This window comes from Callorhinus ursinus, unplaced genomic scaffold (assembly GCF_003265705.2).
Source record: "Callorhinus ursinus isolate GAN/ISIS: 27379988/994484 unplaced genomic scaffold, GSC_fseal_2.0 scaffold16, whole genome shotgun sequence".
Taxonomy (NCBI): domain Eukaryota; kingdom Metazoa; phylum Chordata; class Mammalia; order Carnivora; family Otariidae; genus Callorhinus; species Callorhinus ursinus.
The window spans coordinates 23,585,254-23,598,870 of record NW_027397078.1 but is presented as its reverse complement, the minus strand read 5'-3'; the positions used below and the strand labels follow the sequence as shown (position 1 = coordinate 23,598,870).

The 13,617-nt window shown below is 40.4% G+C and overlaps 1 protein-coding gene across 4 annotated transcripts in view; it reads left to right on the top strand.

Moving 5' to 3' along the window:
* Window positions 1–3,552: 3,552 nt before the first annotated feature.
* Window positions 3,553–13,617, top strand: part of POLA1 (DNA polymerase alpha 1, catalytic subunit) — a 299,784-nt gene continuing 289,719 nt past the window's right edge. For all 4 annotated transcript variants that reach the window (XM_073901954.1, XM_025857680.2, XM_073901952.1 and 1 more), the window contains exons 1-4: window positions 3,553–3,682; window positions 8,427–8,551; window positions 11,200–11,296; window positions 12,217–12,297. In XM_073901954.1, coding sequence (XP_073758055.1) covers window positions 3,640–3,682; window positions 8,427–8,551; window positions 11,200–11,296; window positions 12,217–12,297 — 346 coding nt within the window. In that variant the 5' untranslated portion in view covers window positions 3,553–3,639. The remainder of the gene's footprint in view (window positions 3,683–8,426; window positions 8,552–11,199; window positions 11,297–12,216; window positions 12,298–13,617) is intronic.

Here is a 13,617-nt window from a genome sequence, read left to right as displayed (position 1 = left end):
CATTAAGAAGCCTTCCTGTAACTCTCCCCACGATGGTACTGCTTAAGTCTTGTGTGCCAGAAATTAGTCATTTAGCTAAACCTTGGTGCAAATGAGGCTGGGAAATACAGTCCTTTCCTCTGTCAATGCACCCAGCCAAAAGTCCACATTTCATTACAAGAATAAGGGCGAGAATGAATGTAGCAGTAGGCAAATAGCAATTTCTTGACATACCTACCTCGTAGAGTTATTAGTAAGATCAGTGTAATGGTAAAGCTTACTGTAAAAATACAATAAGAATAATAGCTATTTGTTGAATGCCTTTTAGGTGTTGGCATCTTAATGGCACTATACATGTATTATTTCAATGAAATTCCACAATTGCTCCTTAGGTAAGTATAAGCACCTTTGTTTTATAGAGGAAGAAACTGAGGTTTCAGTAACCAGCTGATGGTCACTTAAAAGAAGTAGTCTAAGAATCAAACCCGAAATCTGACTCTACCTGATGTTGTAATGCCTCCTGGCATAATATTAAGGAGAACAGATTGTAAGCAAAAAGAATCTATAATGCTATCATCTGGAGAAGGTATACTCCATTTTACATAGCATTGCTATTTGATATACAGTTGTAATTAAGTGTGCATATCACTTTTCCTTCTGCTCTTTTCACTTTATAAAATATCATACACATTTCCCATGTTTTGAGTTTTCCCAATTATTTTACCTTTTTGATGTCACATCATTAAACTTCTTCTCTCTCTCTCTTTTTTTTAAAGATTTTGTTTATTTATTTGAGAGAGAGATGGAGAGCGCATGAGGGGGGCTGCAGAGGGAGAAGCAGGCTCCCCACTGAGCAAGAAGCCTGATGATGCGGGGCTTGATCCCAAGACTCAGGGATCATGACCAGAGCCAAAGCAGCCACTTAACTGACAGAGCCACCCAGGCACCCCTAAACCTCTTCTCTGATGTAGACATTTAGGTCCCAACTTTTTGCGGATGGAAAATAGTAGCCATTGACATATTTGCATTTATTCTGTTTCTTGTGAGTTATTTTCTCTTAACTTTTACCCGCAGAAATCATGGTTTGAAAGATAAAAGCATGCTATGGTACTTGCCACATCTTGCAATATTATTTTCCAGAAGGTTGTACCTATTTACACTGCCACTGGCAAAAGATAAGCAGTTCCTCAACAGCAGTTTACCAGCAATGGATAGAGTTTATATAGAGAGATGTAGATAAAAAGATAGGAATGATGGGAAATAGTATCTCACTTTAGTCTTAATTTGTTTTTCTTTGTTTTTAGTAATAATGATAAATTTAAACAACTTTTCAGTTTGTAAAACCAGTGCAAAACTCATCCTGTGTTGGACAGGAGAGAGCAAGTTTAAGACAAATTGTAATTTTTTTTTTCATGACTAGATAACAGAAGTAGATTTACAATGAAGTTAATGAAACCATCTTCGAAGCCTCTTGATTGCTTATGGGCCACTTCTGAGGCCCTGGAAGATGCTCTAGCAATGGTCTCTTGTTTTTGTGAAAATTCACAAAAGTAAGATTTTTAACTACAATCTGTTTTGGCTACTTGGTGGTTTGCTGGTAAACTGTTTCTCTCTCAAAAGAAAAGGGGGGGGCTGGTTTTTTATTTGTAGCATTTGCCCATTTCCATGGTGTAAATACTCCCTCCATGGCTGATTTCAAGCTACCAAAAACTTAACAAGCGGATTATGAAATTCCTGAATATGTAACAATCAGCTCTTGAGAATCACCATATGTTCCTTTGATACACTTCCCTTCCTGCCTGGTGGTGGTGGTGGAGTGGGCACAGTCATCGTGGGACTCTCCTATGGGAAAGTTGAGTTGGTGTTGCATTGCATTTAGACTTGGTGGCATCTATGTCAGTTGAAAACACTCTCATTATATTTAAGATATTGATAGACCTCCTGGTGTAGCAATAGCTTCCAGGAATATTCCTACCCCACTGTGCTGACTTGGAGTTTTGACCTGAATGTGCAGGGCCAGAAGTGATATCACAATATGAAAGTGTCCTACAGGTCCTGGCCCCTGGAAGTATGTGGGTCATGAAAGAGAAACAAGATCTGAAATGCTTAGAGTTCTAAGGTGGCATGTGGAAAATGATCATACATGTGACGCTGTAAAGGAAAGATTTGGTTCTTTTTTTTTTTTAAAGATTTTATTTATTTATTTGAGAGAGAGAGAATGAGAGATAGAAAGCACGAGAGGGAAGAGGGTCAGAGGGAGAAGCAGACTCCCTGCTGAGCAGAAAGCCCGATGTGGGACTCTATCCCGGGACTCCAGGATCATGACCTGAGCCGAAGGCAGTCACTTAACCAACTGAGCCACCCAGGCGCCCCAGGAAAGATTTGGTTCTTATTAATGCCTAGCCAAAACAGTTCTCTCCTGTTAGGAATAAACTTTATAATATCAAAGTTGCAACAATTTCTTTAAAGGAAAAGTATAGGCATAAATCTGCACTAGTGCTTTAACCAATAGTGGATCTAAGTGTGAATTACTAAGTGCTATGTATCACAACATGTGGATCATATCTTAACATGATATTAAATAATGGTATAAAACTGAAAGAAAAATTTCAAAAAAATCAGAAATTAAGAAACAAACATTGATCAGCCATGCTGGAGTACAGATTGAATTATCTTTATATTCTCTTTAGAGAAAATTGTATTATAAAATTGTCATGTGAGGAAGAGAGCAACATGTTGGCAAAAATGTAGGAAAAAATATTACAAATGTGGGGCAGGCACATGTATAAAAATGTTACACCTATTTGGAAAAATATAAAATGAGATACATATATTATATGCATTGTACAGAATACAAGCATATAATGCCCTTTTTTCTTTCGTAACAGTGACATTTTGCAAGAGTCCGGGCCAGATGTCTTATAGACCGTCCTATGCTTTTAATATATCTGTTTCTTCATGGTTAGATTCAGGTTAAACATTTTTTGCAAGATTATATAGGTGATGTTTTTCCCTTTTCCAAGGGCATTACATAAGGAGGCATCTGATTGCCCCTTATTGGTGATGCTTGTTTTGGTCAACTGGGTAAGATTGTGCTTTATATATATATACGTACATATGTATACATATACACATTTATATCTATAAATCACACAGCGACTGTGTTTACACGCTAAGAAGGAAAGTTATCAGGCAAGACTCAGAGTGCGCAGCAGGAGGCAGTCGCTTTCCCAAGGCTCTGGGGAAACCGGTCCAACCACGCCCATCCTGCTGCCCGCCCGCGTCTTTTTTCTAGGAAAATCAACTCTCAGAACCAGAAAGCCCCTACTCTAACGCGCCCAAATCTTTTCCCATCAGCATGGGTGCGCCTGCGCAGCGAGCTTCCTGTCGGCTCCTTTCCAGCGCCCGGCCGCTTCTTTTTCCCGCTCTCCTCGGCCTCCCCGTCACTCGAGCTTTTTCCCTAAGGGGTCATAACAGGGCGCCAAACTCGCGTCCGCGGGAAGGCCGGGGGCGGGGCGCGGCGCGGCGCGGCACGTCAGTGGCCTTCCGGGCGGAAGTCCGCAGCCTCCGGAGCCTCTGATTGGTTTTCAGCCTAGCGCCTGTCTCGGCCGCCGCGCCAGTTTCGGGCTGGTTGGCGCGGAATCGGGATACTTCAGGACCATGGCGCCCGTGAACGGCGAGGACTGCGACCTGGGGTCGAGCGGTGAGGGACGACCCCGCGCGCGGGGTACCGGGTTGGGAGTGCAGGGACCGTGGTATGATTGTGGGTGGTGACGGCTCTGGAGAGGTCTTTTTAAATTTTTTCTTAGGGAGGCGCGTGTCCGGGTCGCCTGACGGGTCCTTTTGGGCGCGGACCTCGGTTGTCCCCGGCTGGGTCCCATTTGGGGTCGGGTGGGGCTTCCTCGCAGGGCCGTTTGCTCCGGAAAACCAGAACGCATCCCTTGCAGGGCCTGTGTCACTGCTGGTCTCCGCACTAGTCTGCATTTTCTTGTTATTTCTTTTGGTGACTGCGTTCCACGTGCTGGGCACACCTTCATCAGAGTGGCCCCAGTGGGGCACAGTCTTGGTTCAAAGTATCTAACAACTCTGGCCCCAAGTATCTTTTTGAGGGCTAGGACAGAACGGATGCGCACCCTTTCTATAGAAACTCCCAGGGAAATTTTATACACTAAACTCAGCAGGAAAGGTCTCAGGACTGTCACCAGAAGATACAAATGCGTTTTGTCTTTTTAGGTAATGGGTTTCAACCTCATGCATTAACAGTTTTTTCTTTAAAATTCTATGGAAAGTTCGTCAAGTGCTGTATAGAAATAGTGTTCACAATCTAGTCATCTTTGGTGAAGTTTCAAAAAAAAAATTGCATCAGCATTCGGGATGCCCTGTATATGACTCCGTTTTCAGTGGTAATCTTTTATTTCCAAAAATAGAATACAAAAATGTAAATGGTTCTGTCTGATTTCTGATTTTTGAACTGTGTTCAACTAAAGTGTGACTTTAGTGAACTTCTGACTTAAAATCAGATGCTTCACTTTCTTAGCTCAAGGTACATCTGTCACTCAGATACATCTCCATTAATGAGAACTTGCTTTCTAATCAGCTTCCTTTGCATTCACCTAGTTGTGAATCACAGATATCAATTTGTTCTAGTCTTTCATTTTCAAGACAATTTGTTTTGGAGAGTCGTCTAGCCTGGATTACAAATGAGATGTAGGATGTGAATATGTGAACAGCCTTTGCAGTCCTCCATCAGTGATTTGCCCCTAGGGTGTCTTTCTTCACCCTAAAAACAGTACGTCATCTGTGAACATCAAGAAATCACTCTTTGGAGGATACTATGTAATCTTGAGACCCCTCTTAAGTCATGGTGTTGATTAAGTAGTTGCTGGAGACTTGTGACTGGAATTTTTCCCTTAAAGAGTGGAAAGATTCTTACCTGAAAGACTGTTGGAGGCTAGTGTCTGTCTGCTTTTGGGGAGGGTGGGGGTACTTCAGATGGTAATTTTGAACCAAATATTTAAACTTTTGTAATGGATTTTTTTCATGCTTTTTTTTTTGTTAACTTACCTACATGAAGCATTGGACACATTCCAAGAAGGAAATTCTAGGCCTTTTTTCTTAGGTATTAGAAGGTGGGGTACCTTGACAATGGCAGTGAAAAGTTGAAAGGTCTATAACTAGCTATTATTACATATGAAAAGGGATCAGGGAGAGTTTAATGATTTTAAAAAGCAGGTACAGTGGTTTATTCATTTGTTCATTCAGCAAATATTTATTATGTACCTACTAGGTATAGGCATTGTGCCAGGCTCTGGTGTTACACTGTTAAAATGGTAGGTAAGCTGGACATAGTTTCTGTCTTCCTGGAGTTGAGATGGTAAAGAGCTAATTATGTGTGGTGCTATATTGAGGCTTCTCTGAGAAAACCACTTTGCTTTATTTTTGCTTTCTAGAAGCTAGACCATCATGGTATTGCTGGGTGTAGTGTTGTGGGTTGTGTGTGTTTGTGTGTGTGTCTCCCCTGCATCTGTACACATATACACATACATTAAATGAGATTCTGTATTGCTGAATACAAAGTAAGCCAAGGATCTTCATTTAATCCTTAACAACTTTATGAAGCAGATATGGTTATCCCCATTTCACAGATGAGGACCCTGAGGCTCTGCATTAGTCAGAGTCCTTAGGTGTAAGCTACAGGAGCCAACTCTAGCTGATGTAAATAGAAAGGAAGGAATTTATTTTAAGTATTTTAGGGATTAGAAGGATATTGTGTTGTTCACAGAAACTCCAGGTGGACTGGAGAATCATTTGTGGGGGGGGGGCTGCTTAGCCAGGAACGGTGATTAAAGTTGTGCCACAAAACTGGTCTAGTGAGGTCGTTGCCAGCCATGGCCAAGTACTTGATGTTATAGTTTGTACTTTGGGACATTGCTGGCTCTCTGACCCCAAGTAATCCTCTTGCAGCTGTTGCTACTTCTAGAATCTTCCATTAGCCACTTTCCTTCTGACACTAGCTTCTGATGTAAAGTCTGAGCAGGTGTTCCTAATTGATAGAGCTTATTTTATATGTTCATGCCCTAGCTGCAAGGGTGTGTGGGAAAGAGCGTCTGCTTTTTCAACTTCTATAATGGGACTTGGGCTCTGAGTCCCATTAAGGTTTATAAGGAGGGGATTTCACAAACAGGTTCAGGTGCCAGGAAGCTTAAAAACCAACAACAAGGCATCTGGTCACTGCAGCTCAGAGATGTTAACTGGTGGTCTCATGTCTCCCAGTAAGTGGTGGAGCCGGATCGTGCTGTTTCTCCCTAATCTCCTGTTCTCCCACTCTGCACTCTATGTAAGATTTACCTTCCATACTGACTTTCTCTCAGTTTCTGAATACACCTTGCAGTTTCATCCCTTTGTAATTTGGCTCATGCTTTTTTCTGTGCTTCTGCCCCCTTTCCCCTATACTCTGATGGTGAAATTCTAATGCTCTTTCTGGGTCTGTGTTGGATACCTCCCCTGTGAAGCCTTCCATAATTTCTCAGACAAAATTAGCAGCATTCTTTTCTGTGTTTCCTCAGTAACTTGTCCTTACCTCTTCTGTGGCATCATGTCTGTATGATGGTAGGAGCCTCAGGTCCTTTTGCTTTGACTTGTGAGTTCCCTTAAGGATAGGCAACTCTTCCTTCCTATAATTGTACGCAAACCCTGTAGAATGGCACATTGTTGCCTGTGAAGTAAGTCCATTTGAAGAACTATACATTTTGTCAAGAGAGCCTACTAAAGGGGTCGATGGCATCTTTAAGAGAATATACTGAGGCCAACTTTTCACTCTCAGTGGTCATGCCCAGTAATCTCCGAAACCTTTTCATGTAGACCTGTGCATGATTTTTTGAAATCATTTGAGTGACGCCCAAGATTTTGTGGCTGTCATCATTAAGTACCTGCATTCCTTAATTTTTACTTAATGCCTTTCTGAAAATGGATTTAAAAGTCAAATGCGAAAGTCAAACAATAGACTGAGATGTTCAAGAGAGATTTCATTTCCAGAAAGCTAGAAAAAAAATAAAATCTCTAATTATGCTTCACCTGTAAGATTTAGTTTCCAACAGTTTATTGTCAGCATTTGGTACTTGTTCTTTAAATTGAATCTTCTATTTCTGTCAAACGTTTTGTCCATGAGTTGAATGTTGTTATGAACGTTCCAGAGGGGTTGGAGCTTTTAGGATGTATCTTATCAATACTTCTTTTCTGTGCCTCCTTCTTTTTATGAAATAATTAGCACCAAATACAGTAGAAAAGTCAGTTTCACAGACATAGATGGCAATCGTCTGAAGCCAGAATGGCAGGCAGCACCGTCTTGCTTGACTTGGTTATTCATCAGCTGGTAAATGAAAGTCTTAGTTTTGTGGATGAACTCTTCAGTATATGTGTGTGGTGGTCAGTTTATAACGACCAAAAGCATGAGTAATTCAAAAGTTGAATGAATGAACACTGAGGCCTTCTAGTATTCCAGTAATTTTTGACAAAATACATTTTAATCTTTGTAATTTTGCACTGTCATCCTATGTCCTAACCAAGTGACTGAGGCCTGGAAATCAGTGAAGGAATCAAGAATCTCTTCAGAGCCATGTTTTTAAATTCTCCCAACCCCCCACTTTATCCCTGCTTTGAAATTCCAAATACTTTATCTGAACCTCTGTTAGGGCATGTATTCTAAAGATTGTTTTTGAGTTAGTTGCTACTTATCTCCCATTTTAGATTATAAGTTCTGTGAGTACAGATAACATGTCTTGCTGACCTTTTTGTCTTTCAGAGCGCCCAGTACTTTGCAAAGAGCAGATGCTCCTTTAAAGCCTTTCAAATTTTGGGGGCGCCTGGGTGGCTCAGTCAGTTGGGCACCAGCCTTCAGCTTGGGTCATGATCTCAGGGCCTAGGATCGAGCCCCGCGTCGGGCTCCCTGCTCAGCGGGGAGTCTGCTTCTCCCTCTGCCCTTCCTTATGCTTTCTCTCTCTGTGTCTGTATCAAATAAATAAAATCTTTAAAAAAATAAAAAGCACAAATTAAAAAATAAGCTTTAAAAAATAAAGCTTTTCAAATTTTGATTAAAAGAATACAAAATGAATTGTCCTTTTATAACTCTACTTATGGCCTGTCATTTCTAATGGAAAGGTTATGGACTAATGATTGATCTCTTTTCTCTTCTGTTTTCATAAGATATCAGTTGAATTTTCCTCTTTTTGGAGGAAAAAAATAACAGTTGCTTCAGTTGTTTTAACTGGGTCTTAGAATTTCTGGAGTCACAGGAGCTATATGAACATGACCTTCAAGAACCATCTACAGTATGAAAAGTATCCATTTGTATATTAAAATTCTGTTACCGTTGACTAGAAATGTTCCTGTTACTGAGGGAAGATGGCTGACAATTTGTAACATCTCATGTAAACTTGGCTTTTTTTCAGCTGTGTCAGATTCAGGGAGTTTTGTAGCTTCTAGATCCCGGCGAGAAAAGAAATCAAAGAGAGGGCGCCAGGAAGCTCTAGAAAGACTGAAAAGGGCTAAAGCTGGTGAGAAGTATAAATATGAAGTAAGTAACCATTTTTTTTTTGTTTTTTCTTCTGTGCTTCATCTAATTTATAGCCTGTAGGTATTTTATGTCCCTTTTGTCACTGATTAGAAATATGCATGTATTTTGTGCTTTTGAGAGTAATTTCTTACTATGGAACAAGCATGGGCATGAAGTAGATTTATACATTGTATCAACTATTTGGCTCTAAGTTCCTGTAAGGCGCTTTACAGATGCTGTTAAATTCTGAAATGAAAGTAACTATACATTTTTTTCCTTATTAAGCCCACTGCATGGGGAGCCTGGTGGCTCAGTTGGTTAAGTGGTTAGGGGTCTGCCTTTGGCTCAGGTCACAATCCTGGGGTCCTGGGATCGAGTCTTGCAGGGGAGCCTGCTTCTCCCTCTCCCTCCGACCTTCCCCCTTGTGTGCACGCGCCACACTCTCTCTTTCTCTCGCTCTCTCTCACTCTCTCAGATAAATAAAGAAACACTGCAGCTTTGGTAAGTTTCATAGCTTTGCTGGGGGAACTTAGAAATGCTTTTACTTTACTCTTAAGGTAGTGAGCAGTCTAGGTAAGCACGCTTCTCCTTGGAGAAAATTGTTCCTAATTTCATCTATAGTGGGTGAGGGCTTGGGCCTTTCTTCTGTGTCCTGTGTGTAAGATTGAATGTGATGCCCTTTTGGCTGTTTTTCTCTAACTACTGTTGATGATTTGCAGGTAAAAAACAAAACAAAACAAAAACCAGAGTGGTTACCATATAACACAGCATTGTCTGGCTTTACCTTCAGCGTGCTCCCTATCTCAGCTGCCTCAGGGCTTGAAAGTGATTAATTCATACGAGGAAAAAATGATAACAGCAACTGCTGCTATACTTTTTTAGTGAACACTGTTCTAAGTGCTTTTACAAATATGTTCGTTTATTTAATCTTTCCAGTAATCATGAAAAGTTAGATATTGTGATTAACAGCGTTTCATAGGTGAGAATCCTGAGGTCACAGTGGCAGAACCTTGATTTGAGCACAGTCTGGCTTCAGAATATGCATATTTAACCATGGCCTATACTGTGTTGTGCAATTAAGAAAGTAGAAGATTTTTGTCATTTGGCATCATTCACTCGAGTTAAGTGAGTCAACCAGATCACAAAGGGTTGCTAAAAGGATTATAGTAAAGCAGGAATAAAGCATTTTTAATGTAGGTACTTCTATAAAGGAGTTGTGTGGGGGCATTTCAGATGTTGACACAATGTGACTGATTTCCCTCTAATCACTCATGTTAATTGCATGGCTCTGAGAGTTCATGCCAAGCAGTAGCACGGTTTTTTTTTGACAGAGTCAAAATGACTTTTTACTCAAAATGTTTTTCTAAGGTAGTTTTCTGGTGTCTTTTTGATAGTATAGAAGTGAGTTGCTTAAGTAAGACAAAGAATGCCTCACGGACTTCAACCAAAACAAATAATCCTGCCGGTTCCCTTCCCCTGCCAAAAGAAAATTGGTCAGTAGAGTAATATTAATTGGACTAGTTTGTGTTTGTGTTTGTGTTGTCAAAAACTTAATTTGGTAGGGCAGGTAGTTTCTATTATCAGATGATGAAAGGCTAGATCAACATTTGCCAGTGATCCCTATAGAACAGATTAAACAGCAGGTAAAACTAAGTCTGATCCTGTAATTGTTATAAGTCTTGTAGCTGTGGCAGGAGTCCAGTCAGCTCTGCCCATTGGGCTCTCGAAACTCTGTGTCCCAGTGATTTTTCCTGGACTCTTAGCTCTTCCGCTGGGGTTAGTCGTTTCCTCTACTCGCTACCCACTTGAACTCCGGAGAGAAGGGGCATTTTTTAATTGGTATCTATGAGTTCTTCTAAGCAGCCCACCAAATTCTCATCTGGGTCAGTCGATGGCAGCTGAGGTCGTGTGCCTCTGTTCTGCTTGTTGCTTAAACTGTGCTGAGGTGGTCTGCTCTCTTCATGCCAGGAGGTACCAGCATTCTGGCCCTCTGGCAGTTGGGCAGCTCATGTTATTGGAGGACTTCCCCTTCACACAGCTCAGCATTTCAGTGTCTGTAGTCTCAAGACCTGAGAATGGTAGCGGATCAGTGGTAATACAGATAGGGATCACTCAAAAAATTATTTCTAGTGTACCCGTAGAATAGAGAGTATGCTTGTTTTCGCTTATTTTGCTGATTTGAGGGGGGTGGGTGGGTGGAGGAGGTTTTCCTTTTGAACTACATTTGGTTGGTTGAATAGTTATTAAAATTGTCAGTTTGCAGGGCAACATCAGCTAGGGGAGAGGGAGTTGGCATGCCTTATGAGTTTGCTAAGTACAGGAGAAACCAGTCTAGAAGTTATAAGTGAATAATCCCCAAAGCAGCTAACAAAGAATTGGCTATAATTCAGTTTGTTTTTTATGAAGTAGATGAGTAATTGATGGTGTGACAAGTATATTATGCTAATGGAATCATTTAATATCTGTGTTAACACCCACCTAAAAGGAATACTAAGTTAATTGATGTCTATTTAAGGAAAACCTGGTAGTGGTGTTGAATGTCAGAACTCATGATTTGGTTGCAGCTACTCCTTCAGGCTGCCATTCCAGTTTCAATTTGACAGTTTTTCATCAGAATTGTTTAACACTTTAACTCCATTTGAAGCTTTCTCAAACTTGTATGATGGCAGGTTGAGGACTTCACAAGTGTTTATGAAGAAGTTGATGAAGAACAGTATTCGAAGCTGGTTCAGGCCCGCCAGGATGATGACTGGATCGTGGATGATGGTATGTGGGAAGAAATTGCCTCCTAGGCATTGTTTTAGTTGCTTTTCATCTGGTCTTATGTGGTAGAGTTGCTGCTTTGCATGAGCAGACCTAAGACTGTTAAGATGGTACTGTTGGTTCAGATTTTTCTCAAATAAATTATTTGAGAGTGCGGAGGGAGTACAATAGAAAGTTTATTTTGGGGTATTTTGGAGAATCCAGGCACATACCTCCGGTAAATCCTCCATGAAATGACTTTGTAGGAATTGGGCAGAACCGTGTGCCTGTGGGGTATCCTCAGGTGATGTGGGGATAAGAAAACTGTCTATTGCACAGAGTGGCTGTGAGGATTACACGAAACTATATGCGTGAAGAGTAACTTGGACAGTCGAAAGCACCAGATAGAGGCTGGTTTTGATGTTCTTACAACCTATGTCGAAAGTCACTGGTTCCTGCTTGTCCAGTGTGACTTGTTGGGCATGCGCCTGCTGACCACGGGGAGTGGTGTGGATTGCACCTGCGACCGTATTTATGTTTCTATTTCTGTAGTTGGACTTAGCCATATTGCCAGTTTCCCCTCATAGACTGAGGTGCTTTTCTGGGCTTCTGTGATCTTGATTCTTTTGCTTTTTACTCTTTTGGTAGAGTAAAACTACTGTTAAGCATCCTGTTGTGGCAGACTTTGATGCTGTGGGCCAAATCATTTCCCTAGCTCACCTAGATGGGCATAGCATATGTCCTTTGGTTTTGACACAGCAAACTTGCTATGTAGATGCTGTGTTTCATCTCATACCTGTCTGAACAGGATTCTGCTGCACTTAAAATTGGCACAGGCCAGGAGAACATCTGAGTAGGTATAAAAGGTGTTTTTGTTGTTGTGGCTAAAAAATTACTGGCCACTTTTAGAAACTTGATCCCAATTTTAAATTTTGTTCCTGCAGATGGTATTGGCTATGTGGAAGATGGCCGAGAGATTTTTGATGATGACCTTGAAGACGATGCCCTTGATTCTCATGAGAAAGGTACCTATATTTTGTTTTCAAGAGAGTGCCATTTTGAGATGGAAAGAATCAAAATTTGAGATGACTTGGTACTTTGACAGTTTCCTTTAAAGGAAAAGGACCTACCACAATTGTTTTTAGGTGTAGAATATGTTGTAATATTGAGAGAAGCATAGTTATGTCAAAAATTAAATGTAAAAGGCAAAAACAACACCATGAAATGAAGTTTCATGTCTTTATCATCCAGAGTTTGCTCTTTTACTTATTTTCGAATTTCAGTTCTGTGGTCATTTTAGACTTGCTGATTTTGAGAGCTGCAGCAATAAGTGATGTCTTTTAATTCCTGCTGAATTGGTGTACTTAAAATTTTAGCTCTTTGATAGTGGTACAGTACAATAATAAGGTTTAGTAATCAACTTGCTTTGTCTAATCAAAATTTAAAATGATATAAATGAATGCGTCAGATTTTCTTAGCTACATAATCATTGGCAAAACATTTTTTTTGAGTAAACGAGCCTGATTTAGTTTCTGTAAAATGTGAAGGGGAAATTATCTTTAGTATTTGTTTTTTTGATTTGCTTCGTTATTATCACCATTGTAGATCCTGGGTCAGCAAACTATGGCCCACTCACAGCCAGTTTATTTTAAACAGCTTTATTGAGCTGTAATTCACATCCCATACAATGCACCTATTTAAAGTGTACATTTCGATGGTGTTTACTGTAGTCACAGAGTTGGGCAGCCATCACCACAATCAGTCTCACATTTTCATTATCCCAGAAGGAAATCATGCCTGTTACTGTGTAGCTCCCCAACTCAGAATGGTTTTTCATTTTTGAAAAGTGTTTTAAAAAAAGAAAAAATGCAGAGAAGAACACGCCATAGCACCAGACAGACATACGTGGCCACAAAGCCTAAAATCTGTGCTATCTTGCCCTTTTCAGAAAGTCTGGGCCCTAAATTGTGGATTTTTAACATTTTCTACATTTGTTTACTTTCTTCCCCCTTCTCAACTGTATACAAACAGACTTTATTTTGGTCAACTTATTTCAAAGTAAGCTGTAAACACCATGGCACTTCACCTCTACATGCTTCATCGGTGACCTCCTAAGAACAAGGATGCTTGTCTACTTAGCCGCAGTACCCTTCTCATAGTATCATCTAATATGTTGGTTCATATTAAGATTTCCCTATTTAGCCCAAAATGATCTCTGTTTTTTTCAGAAGGAGTCCACTTAGTTTTTATGTCTCTTGAGTCTTAGTGTGCAACAGTACCATCCTCTCTTCCTGCCCCTCTGGCTTTTTTTTTTTTTTTTTTTTTTTTTTTTTTTTTTTTTTTTT